The sequence below is a fragment of the Galeopterus variegatus genome, unplaced genomic scaffold (genome assembly GCF_000696425.1).
Source record: "Galeopterus variegatus unplaced genomic scaffold, G_variegatus-3.0.2 Scaffold6764, whole genome shotgun sequence".
Taxonomy (NCBI): domain Eukaryota; kingdom Metazoa; phylum Chordata; class Mammalia; order Dermoptera; family Cynocephalidae; genus Galeopterus; species Galeopterus variegatus.
In genome coordinates, this window is record NW_007732875.1 from 13,019 (window position 1) to 26,892 (window position 13,874).

At 36.9% G+C, this 13,874-nt stretch overlaps 1 protein-coding gene across 1 annotated transcript in view; it reads left to right on the forward strand.

Annotated features, from left to right (window-relative positions):
- The window catches only part of R3HCC1L (R3H domain and coiled-coil containing 1-like), a 16,150-nt gene extending 3,514 nt beyond the window's left edge, over positions 1–12,636 (forward strand). Inside the window, exons 2-5 of the mRNA XM_008591223.1 lie at positions 2,339–2,409; positions 3,335–3,430; positions 3,930–4,070; positions 11,827–12,636. Of these exons, the coding sequence (XP_008589445.1) occupies positions 2,339–2,409; positions 3,335–3,430; positions 3,930–4,070; positions 11,827–11,894 (376 nt within the window). The 3' untranslated portion in view covers positions 11,895–12,636. The remainder of the gene's footprint in view (positions 1–2,338; positions 2,410–3,334; positions 3,431–3,929; positions 4,071–11,826) is intronic.
- Positions 12,637–13,874: the final 1,238 nt, after the last annotated feature.

Below are 13,874 nucleotides of genomic sequence, written 5' to 3' on the forward strand. Positions count from 1 at the left end.
AGCTTCAGGAATAAAGAGATAATTCAGAAAGAAAGTTATTAAGAAAAAGGTTTTCAGGGTCTAGAAGAAAGTTGGTATCAAGAAGGATTATATTTTAATGTTTCAATTGTATTATTAAAAATTAACCAGTTCTGTTGTCTGATATAATAAATATAAATTTAAAATTCAATTAATGTACATCTTAAATTTATAAAATTTTATATCAGTTATGGTATATCTCCTAACTTTTTCTTAAAGGGCCAGATAGTAAGTATTTTAGTAACTCTATCATTGTTGCACAAAAGCAGCCATAGACAATACTCAAACAAATGGGTATGGCTGTAAAATAAAACTTTATTTGTAAAAACAAGTGTCCTGTTTTTTATAAAAAGTTCTGGAACAGATAAAAAGAGCTAGCAGCTCTATATTTGTTTAATCAGTTAAACTTGGTTGGGGAAGAGCATCAGTTCTATAACTGAAAGAAAGAAGGAGTGAATGGATCCTAGAGGACAGTTAATTTCTGCCATAAACCTTACTCTGAATTTGCACTGAGGGTGAGTCAGTTTAATTCATTACAATTATGTTAAGACCTACTATCAGGGCCTGTTCAATGTGAAAGTCATAATAGACTTTAAAAAACAGTCAATGGAATTAAATCCCAAATTTGAACTATCTTAGATTGTCATTAGTAATGACAACTCTTAAAACCAAGGATCATTTTGTCGATGACTAGAATTTCCTGAAGATTAGTTAATTCTTATGGATTATTTACTTCCCTTTGCTTTGTTTCTTCCTAATCTTACCTGTAAGACCATTTGTCTTTCAAATCCAAAAACATTCCTAAAAGAGAAAAATTTTAAAGGATTATGAAATTCCAAGGTCTAAAAGGCTCTCCAGAACCCATCTAGGTCTTTTCCTATCCTTTTTGTAGGCTATCTTATAGACTTCTACTATTGAACTTTTTCAGTCTCAATTCCTGTGATCATTTTTGCCATGGTCAAACTTACTCTTACATTCAAGAAATTAACTGACCTTCAAATCCTCATTTATTCCTTTTACCCTCAAAGGAATTTTTTTCTTGACTGATTGTTACAGAGGAAAGATACTTTAGCAGGTGTCTTTTTTTTTTTTTTTTTTGCTTTATGGCGATTTATAAAGATAAAGAAAAGGTTTTGGTGTGAAAGCCTATAACGCCCGTGAGTCACATACCAGAGTTGACTTCATGTTTTAATCACCATCTTCATCAGTATTAATAATCTGCCTGGTGAACAGTTGCTATTAATAATAAAAATAACGAGCCCATTCATTTTTTAGATGCCCACTAAGTGCTCAACACCGTGTTCTTGGCCTTGTCATGGATGATCTCATCTCCATTTTCACAACACTGAGGAAAGTACTATGCCCATTTCTACAGATAAGCAGACCTAGCTTCAAGAGAGGATAAGCCTACCCAAGGGCTCAAGGTGGCAGAACTTTGAGTTCATTGATTTCTGAGCCTCTAACTCATGCTTTTTCCACTGAACTGTAGAGAGTCCGGGAGCAGTTTTAAGCTCCCAGCTGAAATATATAACTCTTATGTCATCATCCTGATATTCCTGTGCTCACTATATAGTGTATAGCTCTGCTCCAAAATAAAGGTGTTTTTCTACCGTACTTAAATGTTCATTCTTTTAATTCTTTCTAATCTGGTCTGATATTTTCTCTTATCATGGTTCTTTTTTTCCTGAATTTTTCTGACTTTGTCATAGTTCTTTCCTATTTCTCCTTTTCTTATCCCCTTTCTACAAGTAAAAAAGAATAGGTCAGCCTCTCTGATTTTAGTGGTCCTTTCTTACCATTACTTGACTTTTAAAAAATATTTGAATGACATCTTCCAATATAATCTCTCTTTATATATTGTATCTCAATCTCTTTTGCTCTCTGTCCTCAAGGACAGAGTTTACATTTGCATTAAATTCAGGTGACCTTCCCTGCCTATCTCCTCCTCTTATATTCTTATACCCCTCCTCTGCTCCCTGATTCCATCTCTTCTCATTCCCTGCCCATAAGAACATCTCTTGTAAATAGTACATTAAATACTTTACCTCCCTAAGGGACTTGTGAGGATTAATTAGTTGATGTCTATAAAATGGCTAGGAATATAAAATACTCTCGGGTAGTTCTTTTTGATGGTGTTATTGCTTTTAACATTCAGTGGCTTCTTCTGTCCTCCAAGCTGTTTTTTGTGTCATTATCCCCATTCCACCTGTGCACTCACTGAGTGTTTATCACATGAAATGTTTTATGAAATTCTATTTGAAAGATGTTTCATAAGAGTAAATTTTATTTTAGGAAATAAAATTGTTTTCTTTTGTTGCAGAAAGAAAGGATTTGATATTAAATGGGTGGATGATACACATGCACTAGGAGTATTCTCCAGCCCGATTACAGGTATTTACCCAATGGATTTCAGTCTTGCTTTCTTATTGTCTATTTTCTCCTGCTACTTGTTCTTATTTCCCTTCTATCCCAGCCAATTGGCATTTTATTCAGGTAGTATAGGTAATGGTAATAGGGCAAATATAGGTTTTTGAGGCATGGTACTTGGTACCTGTGTGCTCCCTCCTTTACCTTTTCACCTTAATCCAATGGTATTTGGAGAGATAGTCAGCTCCTCACAAGGTTACTTGTTTGCATAGCTGTCAGTCATGATAGTGTATAAACAAATTGCAGATAGAGATTTAAGAAGGCAGTGTGACTAAATTTTATAATATTTGTGATTTTTCCCTCCAGGCAAATGAATTTGGAGTAGTCTTTTAACCTATCCAGTGAGAAACTGTAATACCTACTCTCTGAATATGTAATTTGGTGTTTTTACATATATCATTGGCCTCATGGTAGATGTGATGCAGAGGCATTCAAAGAAATTAGAGATGTTAGAGTGTTGGTTCCTGTCTGAACCACCTAGAATATAGGTCTGCACACTCGTTCTGGAAAGGGCCAAATAGTAAATATTTTAGGCTTTATGGGGAATAGGGTTACTCACTACTTAACTCTGCTGTTGTAATAAGAAAGCAGCCATAGAAATATACAAATAAATGGAAGTGGCTCTGTTTCAGTAAAATTTTATCTTCAAAAACAGGTAGTTGGCTGTGTTTGGTCACAGAGCCACAGTTTGCTGATCCCTGATCTAAAATAATCACTGCCAAATTGTTCCTTACAGATTTTCTAGATCTTACCGTCTCTTTTGCTTGCTGTGGGGGGAAAAAAAAAGGCATAACATTTAGGAACTACTTTCTAAGAACTAGCCCTAAATTTTCCTTTGCATCACTCCACTTCGGGTCTTCTAGTTCCTTATACCTCTTCCTCTTTGCAGCTCGTGATGCTTTGGGTATTAAACATACCATGGTGAAGATCCGGCCCTTGTCACAGGCCACAAGAGCCGCCAAGGCCAAAGCTAGAGCTTATGCTGGTGAGCCTATAATCTCTGGGCTTTTTTCTTGTTGATGGTGGTGTTATTGTTCTTTCCAGCAGTTTTATAGCATCCAGAGTTCTAAAGACATATCATTTTTATTTTTAGTGTTAAAAGAAGTATGTTTAAGGGGGAAAAAAAAGGAGCAAAGGCCATGTTGGAAATATAGCGTCTGAACAGCCACATGGAGAGTGTGAGATACTAACTACAGGCAGTGCAGCAACCAGTTTCTGATGACATCCCTGCCTAGTTTATCTCTGTTTTTAGCTGTTCGATAGAGTCACCATAAGAAATTGTCGATGCATATAATGAAGCCAGGGTGTTTTTTTGCTTTGCCATGTTAATTTCCTCTGATCGTCATTTATTAGGCTTGTATTAATTATTGCTGATGCAGCCCTTGTTAGTCTATTTTGTATGTTAATTACTGAGTTAAATCAGTTGGAGCCATAGTGCTTTCTTTTCCTTACTCCTTCCTACTCCCTCCCTTTCTTCCATTCAGAATTTCTCCAGCCAGCAAAGGAGCGTCCTGAGACTTCAGCAGCCCTAGCCAGAAGGTTAGTCATCAGTGCCCTTGGGGTTCGAAGCAGGCAGAGCAAGACTGAAAGGGAAGCAGAGCTCAAGAAACTGCAAGAAGCCCGAGGTGAGTTGAAGTGATGGTGTTCTTCTCTAGTCCTTCTAGAGCTCACTGTGGTCATGCATTTAAAAAAAAAAAATGAATGAAGCCCATTCCATTCTGTCATTTTCATTTCCTAGAAGCCTCCCAAGTGTATAGAAATTTTCATACCTTGTATTCAGGAGGAAGATATTTTAGGATTTGTCTCTCTGTTCCACACACCAAGGCATCCTAATCCATGCTCCTACTGTTTTTTTCCAAGAGATAGGTTTGGTCTTCTCAGCTCTTCCATGGCTTTTTCTAAAATTTTTCCTCCAAACTCTGAGAAAAATTTTTCTGTTAAGACAAAATAGACTCCCCGGCAGAAAACATCATTTGCTGTGGTTTTACTGGGCTGTGATTGCCATAATATTGGTATCATGTTATCAAATAGTTTAGATCTTAGAGAGAAAGCAAATTAAGGAAAAGCTAGCAACTGACATTGATGATAACTGTGGAAGTGTTTTTATCCTTTTAAGACAGTCCTGAGTGGCTTCATTAGAGTACATCCAGATTCACATGTCTTCTGATTATTTTCCAGGGTCTAAGAGTACTCAGAAAATATTTCCTCTGATTCACAAGCAGGGTTTTTCTTTCGGTATAGTTTAGAGTTGAAGTTAAAATCTGTCTCTCCCTTTTATAGGCTGTTGAATTGTATGTAAAGTCTTGGGACTCCAGCTTGGCACTTAAGTACTTTTTATCAACCTTCAGGTTTTAGACAGTCTTACTGCCTAGTCCACGATCTCTGGAATCTGTGAAGGCAATTTATTCTGAAAATTCCACTTACTGAAAAGTAACTTCATTTTTCCATTAAATGAATTGAAGTTTCAAACTCCTCGTTTATTGCTGGTCTAACAAAGCCATTAATACTTACTGTCCTCTCTGCTTTGCTGATAGCAGGCAGCTGTGGACTCTCAGCTGCAGCGGTCAGATAACCAGTGACAGAGTATATCATGGCAGGTGCTAGAGTTTCAGAGTTGAACCCAACTAATTTTTGAAACCTTAATGATTATAATGAGGCAGTTTTGATTTTTTTCCAATGCATTTTCACTCAAAGGCCTCTTAAAGACTATAGAAACAGGAGATTACTCTGGTTTTTATAGATGGCAGTAACATAACTAGATTAAAGAAGAATGTGCAGTGTACTTAACCCTTTAATAATTCGTTATCTCTGAAAAAAGTGATTTCTATGATACCACAATTATCTCAAAAAATCAATAGAGGGTAATAGCAGTGGTCTCTATAAAAGGAGAAATGATTCCTTTTGCAATGTATCATGCTTCCCCATGGGTGTAATGTTACCTGTATCTCTACAGATACTTCAGCAATTGTTTTGTGTGGATATCATCTGAGTATTCCCCCTCTGTTTCTCTGTAGACACATCAGTATGCAGCTCCACTCAAAAGTATTTGTTTTAAATGTCTTCGTATTTGTTTAAATACAAAGAACATTTCAGTGATGCAGTTAAAAATGAGACTGTTGGCTAAGGGGATACCCTATTACTTTTATAAAGAAGGCCTTTATTTGTGAACAGAGCTCCATTGTGATAAGTTTCTCCTATTTCTTGGTTATGAGGCTACATGAACTACAGGGGACTCTTCCTTTATTACATGCTTCTGCGCTCTCCCATTCTTCATATCTGAAAAAGTGCATATGGGAAATTTCTTGATATATCTCTTTCTGGCATCTTTCTGTATTGAGCATATACTCATATACCACCCTACATGGAGCCTAAGACTTCTCACTCATTTTTTTTTTCTCAGCTCAAAAAAAATTTTTTTTTTTCCTATGGAAATTAAAAGTACTGTTTAGGTATTAAGCAGAACAAATAATTTTGTGCCAAATCTTTTATTCCACTGGAGGGAGAGGGACCAATATAGCATAGTGGATAACATTACAGACTCGGAAATCAGACTGTCTGGGTCCACATCTTAGCTCTGCCATTTACTGGATGTGTGACCTTGGGCAAACTGCTTACTCTCTGGAGGCCTCTGTTGACTCATGGAAAACAAGTGAGATAATCCATGAGAGATACTCCATCATCTTCAAAAACTGTAGGAACTCTCCAGCTCTTCTTTCTATGGGTCTATAATAAGTATATGATAAATGTTAGCTGCTGCTGTTTTTAGCAGTAGCAATATCATTATATGGTGAGTCCAGCACAGATTCCAGTGCATACTTTTGTCATTACTCTTTTATTTTAAAATTCTATAAAATGCTGTCAACTCCATTTAGCATTCACTGAGCACCTGCCCTGTGCAAAGTGTTGTGCTTCCTACTTGGGAAAATTTAGAGAGATGGCAAGATTTTGTTCTTCTCCTTAAGACTTACAGTCTAGTGGAAATATCTGCCTTGACTAAGGAAGGAAATATGAATCTCTTTTAGTTATTTTAAGCAATTGTTTCTCTTCTCACTTCAGTTCTGAAGATTTTAAGATTAAAAGCCGTAAAAAGGTTTTTGTTGATTAAAAGGACTGAGAGGAAGTTCTAAGCAATCAGTGTAACATGTTATAATGATATTGTGCTAAGGTAAGTCTGTGATGGATGGTATTGTGTCCAGTTTAGAGATGGCCCAGAGAAGTTAGGTAACTGGCCCAAGGTCACCCAGCTGGTAAATTGAGAGGAGGCATTTGAATCTAGGGCCCTCTCTAATTATTAAAACCCACGTTCCTTCTACGATATTGTGTTTCCTCTTGAAGGACTTTTCCTCTTGAATTGACATTGTTTTCCCAGAAAAAAAAATTTATATAAAAAATATTTTAAAGTCTCCAGAGAATAGATATGACAGACTTCTTTTTAGTTATCTATACCAAAGGTTAGGAGTTTTCACTGTCAGAAAAATCTTCCTTAGGTCTAACTTAAATTTACATGATAGTTTAAACCAATTTCCTCTTTTTTTTTCCTTAGTAGAAATTGAGAACATCTGGACACAGTTCTGTTCTAATAACCTTTAACTATGAAGATCAAGGGCAAATTGTTTAGGAATGAAGGAGTCTGGGCTCTAATAGAGATTTTGCCATTAACTAGCTATGTGGCCATGGGCAAGTCAGTTATATCTCTCTGTGCTCCAGTGTCAAACAGAATAAAAGTAATGCTGTACCTATCTAAACATGGAGAATTTTTTGAGCACAAGAAAAGTTAACACATGTAAAAATGTTTAGAAAGGTGCTTTACAAATTCAAGATACTATTCTTTATGTGGCTGTTGGAAATTTAGTGTTTATTATGTATGAACCAGTAATGACAAATATGTATTATGTACTGCTGCATCCCGTGTATTACACATGGCAGATATTGCTAATCAGAATCAGTCATGACATTTTTTTTGGTGAGTTTTGACATGACCATTGCCAGTTGATTAGAATTAGCACGGGATTGAAATCTATAGAGACACTTTTGTTAATAATACTATATAATAATCTCCCAGTCTTTTTTTTTCTCTCCCACTTGAAAAGTTCTGCTGTCTGGCACAGTGCCTGGGATATAAAAAGCTACTCAGTTCATTGACTGAGTACATGAATGACATTGGTTACTTTAATTTTTCTTCATAAATCTTGTTTATGACTCTACTCTGAATGCTAAATCCTACATGTTTTTCTTTATAAAACCCAGAGTTGAACACTGCATATGAAACCCTCTTAATTAATGAATTTGGAATTTGTGATTTTGAGTTTTAAATGTTTCCTTGCTAGATTTTTCCATCCTACTTTGATTTCTTACCCTTTTAATGAGAGGGCTATGCATCAGTCATTAAAAAGGAGATTTAGAAATTAAAGCTACTCTTGGAAGAACTGAGAAAAAGGAAGTATCCAAATCATTTAAATCAAATCACATTGTATATCACCAGGAGGAAGAGCTTTAGTACATAGTCCCTGAACATGGAGAAAGTATCTTTTAGTCCAGCAGAGTATATAACAGATCAGAGCTATAATAAGAGTGGGAAATGAAGGTATAGATCATCCTTGAGTGCTTTGTATTTGACTTAATCATGTGTTTTAAATCAGTGATTCATACTAAATCATAAAACCATGTTTTAAAGACCAAACTCAGGAATATATGTAAAATTTTCCCATATTCCACTTATTCAAACACTTGATTCCTACCTAAAATAGGCAATTGATATAATTACCTCTCAGATTAAGTTATCCATTTTCAAAGCCTGCTATTTTATTTCATACTTTATTTCCATTTTATTCTTGGGGGTAGGTGATTAATTGGCTAGCTCTGAAAGGCCATCTTTTGGGTCACAGGCCTGAAAGGCAGAATAAATAAACAATAATTTAATCACCTAAGTTGATTAATTAAATCACTAAGAACTTAAAATCATCTATATAGGATACTTAGTCAACTGTAATAAAACAGATTTAATCACAGTTGCCACCTTCTGAAATCTTTTTAGGCATTCCATTATTCTTACAGGGCAGTGCTGCATTGCTGGACTTATAATCTAGGTCTTAGGGTATTTTCTGGCTGTCTTTTCTCCCCTAATGTCTGAAGTTCCCTTCACTTCTAATCACATTTTCTTTTATTAAAATGAAAAAAGTACATGTTTTTCCTGAGATGCGGAATTTACCTTTTTTTTTTTTTTGGTTTCAGTTGCTGTTTAATAATCTTACTTCCCTTGCTCAAATCAAAGTTGAGAATGTTAAGCCTAGGATTAACTAGTTCGCCAATTGTTGCTAAAATACATACCACATGGTTCCATGAGTTTACACTTAATTCGTTGATAATCATTCTGCTCTCTAGAGTTAAATGCCCCCCTTATGTGATCCAGACTATATTTTCCTAGTATATTGATGATTATATAAATACTTGGTAAACTTAAAATCTCATAACCCTAGTAAAATTAAAAGGTTAATTAGATTACTTTTTCTTGATCTACCAGGTCTGTCTGTCCCTCCATAAAAGAAGGCAATTAGATTAGCCTGACTAGACTTGTTCTGCACAAAGCATGTTGATTATTACTCTGTAGGTGGCTACAAGTAGATTTTGTGATCATGTTTCTTAATGGTAGAAGTAAAATTTAAAAGTCTTTAATTTATGTCCCTTTTCTTTTTTTTTTTTTTTAAAACATGACACCAAACTGGCCCTTTTTCATTCTTCAGTACTTTCCACTCCCTCAATTAGAAGTGGTGGCTGACCACATCATGATTTCAATCAACTCATTTAATATAGTCATTTCTGTCAATTTATTTATTACACTGGGGAATGAATGTCTTTAAGCCCAGCTTATGTAACTGTTTTTGGTTAATCATTTCATGCTAATTCTTATATTCTTCCTTAGTTCCTTGCCCTTAGGGCCGCTATTGGGCTCTTTACTTTTTTAATCGTTGGAAGTAAAGTTAATGGGAGCTTTTTTAAAATGAAGTTTTTCAGCTGTTATCTGCTTTCCTTTGTCTTTAATAAAGGGACCAACATTTAAAAAATCTTCTTGTCATTATATTTTTTTCCACCATTTTTTCCCTTTGCAGATATTTTCAGATTGTATTTTCAGATATCAGGATAGTGGAAATTATGCTGGATAAGAATTAAGGACCTGAGTTCCAGATTAATTTCTTTCACTGATTATGTAACCTTAGGCAAGTCATTTAAACTCTCCAATCTTCCATTTCCTCATCTTTAAAGTTAAGGAATTATTTTTAAGTCCCATCCTAACTGATATGTTTCTATTCTGTTCCTTTTCTGTATTATATTTTCTGTATTTATGCCTCATGTTTTCACTATTTCTTTGAGCTTGTCAGTTTGTCTTCCTGCTCTTGCTAGTTTTCTCACATGGTTTACCACTAGCATTTCCTCTTACATTTGTATATATTTGGTAATTCAGAACTACAGTCTTTTATTAGAAAGCATGAGGGTGGGAAATGTTTGAAAATTTTGAACTTTTCAGATTTTAGAAAGGTAATATGGTATCTACAATATGTTTAGGGCTGGCCGGTTAGCTCAGTTGGTTAGAGTGTGGTGCATATCCAGGGTTCAATCCCTGTACCGTCCAGCCACCAAAACCAAATAAACACACACACACACACACACACACACACACCACCAAAAGCACATTATCATTAATAATTCTGCAGTGAAGTGTACAACTATTCGCATTAAATGGGATATATAAAGACTATAAACAGCCTTGTATCTTTTCAGATTAGATTTGCCATCATCAATGAGTTTGGGTCCCAAACTTATAAAAAAGCAACAGCTTTGTTTTCAGAACTGTTTTGATTTTGGAATGGTGTATTATGGGCCAGTCATATTTTTCTATTGCTCCTGGATTTCTTTTCTTATAACTTCCCATATTACCTTTCTGATGTTTCCCACCTTATTGAAAAACTTGAGTTCTAATAATTATGTTTCTGTTTTCTTCACTTTTCCCTGGAATCCAGATTGTTTTGATTGCTTTCGTCCAATACTGCCTTTGCCTTTAGATCCCCTCCCCCTTCTCTGTGTCTGTTGGAAGCAAAACCATACTGACTTCCTAAGAAATCCTGGAATCCTTTAGACAAGCCAATTATCCTTTGTACTGTCTCCTGGAGAATCCCAGCCCAATTCAAGACTGCCTTAGAGCTGAGTCCCTGGGCACTATATTAACCAGTCTTCAGTTTGCAATTTGCTGACCCCCATTTTTTGCCTCTTCTAACTTTGCTGCTATATTCAGATAATGCCACAAGATGGTGCCCAAATAGCAGTGAATTTCTCTTCCTCACATTTCCAAGTGCCAGTCAGCTTCCTGACCAACTTCTTTACCTTTAAAGTACAGTCAAATATAGTATAAGAATTTTGTAAGGGATTCTGCCAATTTAGAAACATATGTCAAAATAGCAATTGTTAACTCTAAACTCACCTTGATTTCTATAATTCCCCTGGTTCCGGACTTGCCAAATCTTTTACAGATATTATCGATCTAGAAAAATAGCCCTTGTAAGGAAGCATTTAAGCTTATCATCTATGATTTAGGCTTATCATTTTATGGTGTCAAGGTAAATGACTACCCATGAAATTAGAATTGGTATTGTGGCACCTAACAAAACACTTGAGCCACCAAACCATGTGTGGTCTTGGTGAATGTTGAGTAGAGAACCAGGTTTCTATGTTAAAAATTGAAGATGGATTACCCAGATTTGTATATTTTTTTGCTTGTTTGTCTTTAGAAGTAGTCCTTAGTTTTCCTCCATTATATGTGGTCACTTTTCCATATTGGAATTGTGTATTCCAGAACATTTCTGGCTCCTGGAAGTGCTCTGAAAGTAATGAAATTTGGTTTGCCTCCAAAGTAGTTTTTCATTAAGATTGTAGTAGGGAGACATGAATAAAGCCCAGTGAGAATAAAGCCCAGTGACTGCTATTTCCATTTGAGCAACAAGGTAGAAGAAGAATATCAGAACATATTCTTGATCCCTATTGAAATATTTGTAAAGATCAGTAAAGTGGGAATAATAGGCAATTATACTGAAGCACTAAACACATTTGAAAAGTAGAATTAAAATAAATATGTATTAGCAAGCTAGAATCTGGGTCCTGCTAGATTCTGGCTTATTCAGTATACTTTTAATTTCTGTTAGTCACAGATCTTGACTTATAGTAGTGTCATTTCACTTGCAAAGTTAAAGGTATTAACTTTTGAAATCAGGTAAGAGGAGACCTAGATATCTACCTGCCTCATGATTAGAGTTTACCATGTAATTAGAATTAAGGAAAAGTCACTGGTTATATTATATATACAACCACATTTAATACTGCCCTTGTTTACAGAGAAAAAACGGTTGGAGGCCAAGCAACGGGAAGACATCTGGGAAGGCAGAGACCAGTCTGCAGTATGAACATCACTCACTGAAAGGGATAATTCCATGAATCAGAAAATCTTTCCACAGTCTTCAAATTAGAGGATCCTTCCAGAGCTCTGTGTACATGCAGATGTGCATGTCAAAGAAGGAGATAAAGCAATCAGGACAAGGACTGATGGTATGGAAAGAAGATAGACCTCTGTCTTCACTCCTAAATGCCATTCTTTGGAACTGCCTTACTGTGGTGGGCATAGAAAGGAGCCATCAGCCAGGAAGAAACATGGGAGATGTGACTTCCAGGAGTCTTCTAGACAGGGCAAGTCATGTTAGTGTGGGTCAGACTTCCAAGATGTTTAAAGCAAATACAGAACAGATCAGAGGATTCAAACCTGCAATGATGTGAGATTTAGGCCCTACAAAGAGCATTCCTTAGTACCTCATAAAGCTGAGAACAGCAATATTGGGGACAAGGGAGGGGGATGGGTAGGGAGCAGTTAGTACAGAGAGACAGAACAGTGTCTGGTGTACTTAGCATGCACAGACTCCACACTGCCATTTCCAGGACTCCAGAGTTGGTGAACTGCAGCAGATGTGGGTGTTTGGACTCCAGAGTCTGCACTGAGCTCAGTGCCTGGGGCTGCTCCAGCTGCACAGCAGCCAGTGGGCATGCCAGCTTCATTCCTTATAGTAAGCCAGCCTCGGGAGTTGTTTGCCAGCTCCCGTTTACGCAGTAATATGTTGTAAGAGGGAGACATTAAAGCCCATTTTATGACATATATCACTCTGGTATTTGTCAGTTTTGTCATTCCCACAAAGAAATAGGAGAGCAGCTCTCCTCTTATCTTCATGTGTGTAATGCTGTACGTGGGTCAAGTGGGTATGTTTCTTTTATTGAACACTGCTGAGCAGAGAGTGGATCATCTCTCTGCCTCAAAGTATACTACAGAAATGACTGTCCTGGGATTGATATGTAGCAGCTCCTCTCCCCATCTTTTCCTCCTTGTGGACTCCCATCCCAACCTCTTGCCTTTTCCCATCTCTGTCAAATCTGACGTCCTGCAGAAAACATCTGGCACACAGCATGCTCTTGGTAGGATCTTCTCAGCCTGTGCCAGAGGCTCTTGACAAACAGCACCAGATCGTCAGATAAAATGATGCTCAGCCAGGATAAAATAAACATCTCTGGGCAGTGAGAGATTTCCTAAAGGACATGGACAAGTCAGAGCCCTCAACTCAGGCTTTCTTAATGTTTTGGGGAAGTAGTTCTGCACTGAAGAAATGGTAGTGCTGGCCCTTGAGAGGCTGAGGTGGCAAGAAATAGTGTCTCATTGTGCTTTCAACTAGGGCAACAGCCTCATTTTTTTATGATTTAGTGCCCATGACAGTGATGGGTTATTAGCATTGCCTAGAACATGGGGGAGTGGAGCTCTGTTCAGATGTTCCTCAAATAACGCTAGCCGTGGGTCTTAGTCCTGACCCAATTATCACTGCTGCCATTCTGGTCTTAGAGCCCTCTCACAGTTCCTCAGCATTGTTTTTCTCATTCTGGTTTGGTTCTGCCAGTGTCCCTTATTCATGTTCAGTGCCTCCATGCCAACTTTGGGGGATTAAATAATCCTCTTGACCCTCCTTTCACTACTACTTTGTCCAGTACCCCTTTCTTTGGCTTACAGCTGGAGGACTTGTGCCCTCTGTCTTCATGGAACAGACTTCTCTAAGATAGGCAGGTCTGTTTGAACAGTATGGCTGCGTTTCTAAGAAAATGTGGGGAATTGCAGCCACATTTCATACTGAATAGTATACCTCTGAGGTATCCCTTTGCTCTGTTTTGATTCCTCAAAGCCGAGAATGACCTTGGGCAGTAAAAAAGAGATGACTGCTGCTATCACTTGCCTGTGAGGGTGCTTCCCCTTTCTGACTGCATTTTAGCTTTTAAGGGCATTGCTAATGGTAACGTGTAGCTCCTTGCTTATTACCTAGTTTTCTTGTAGTCCTCATAATTTCAATAAGTTACTT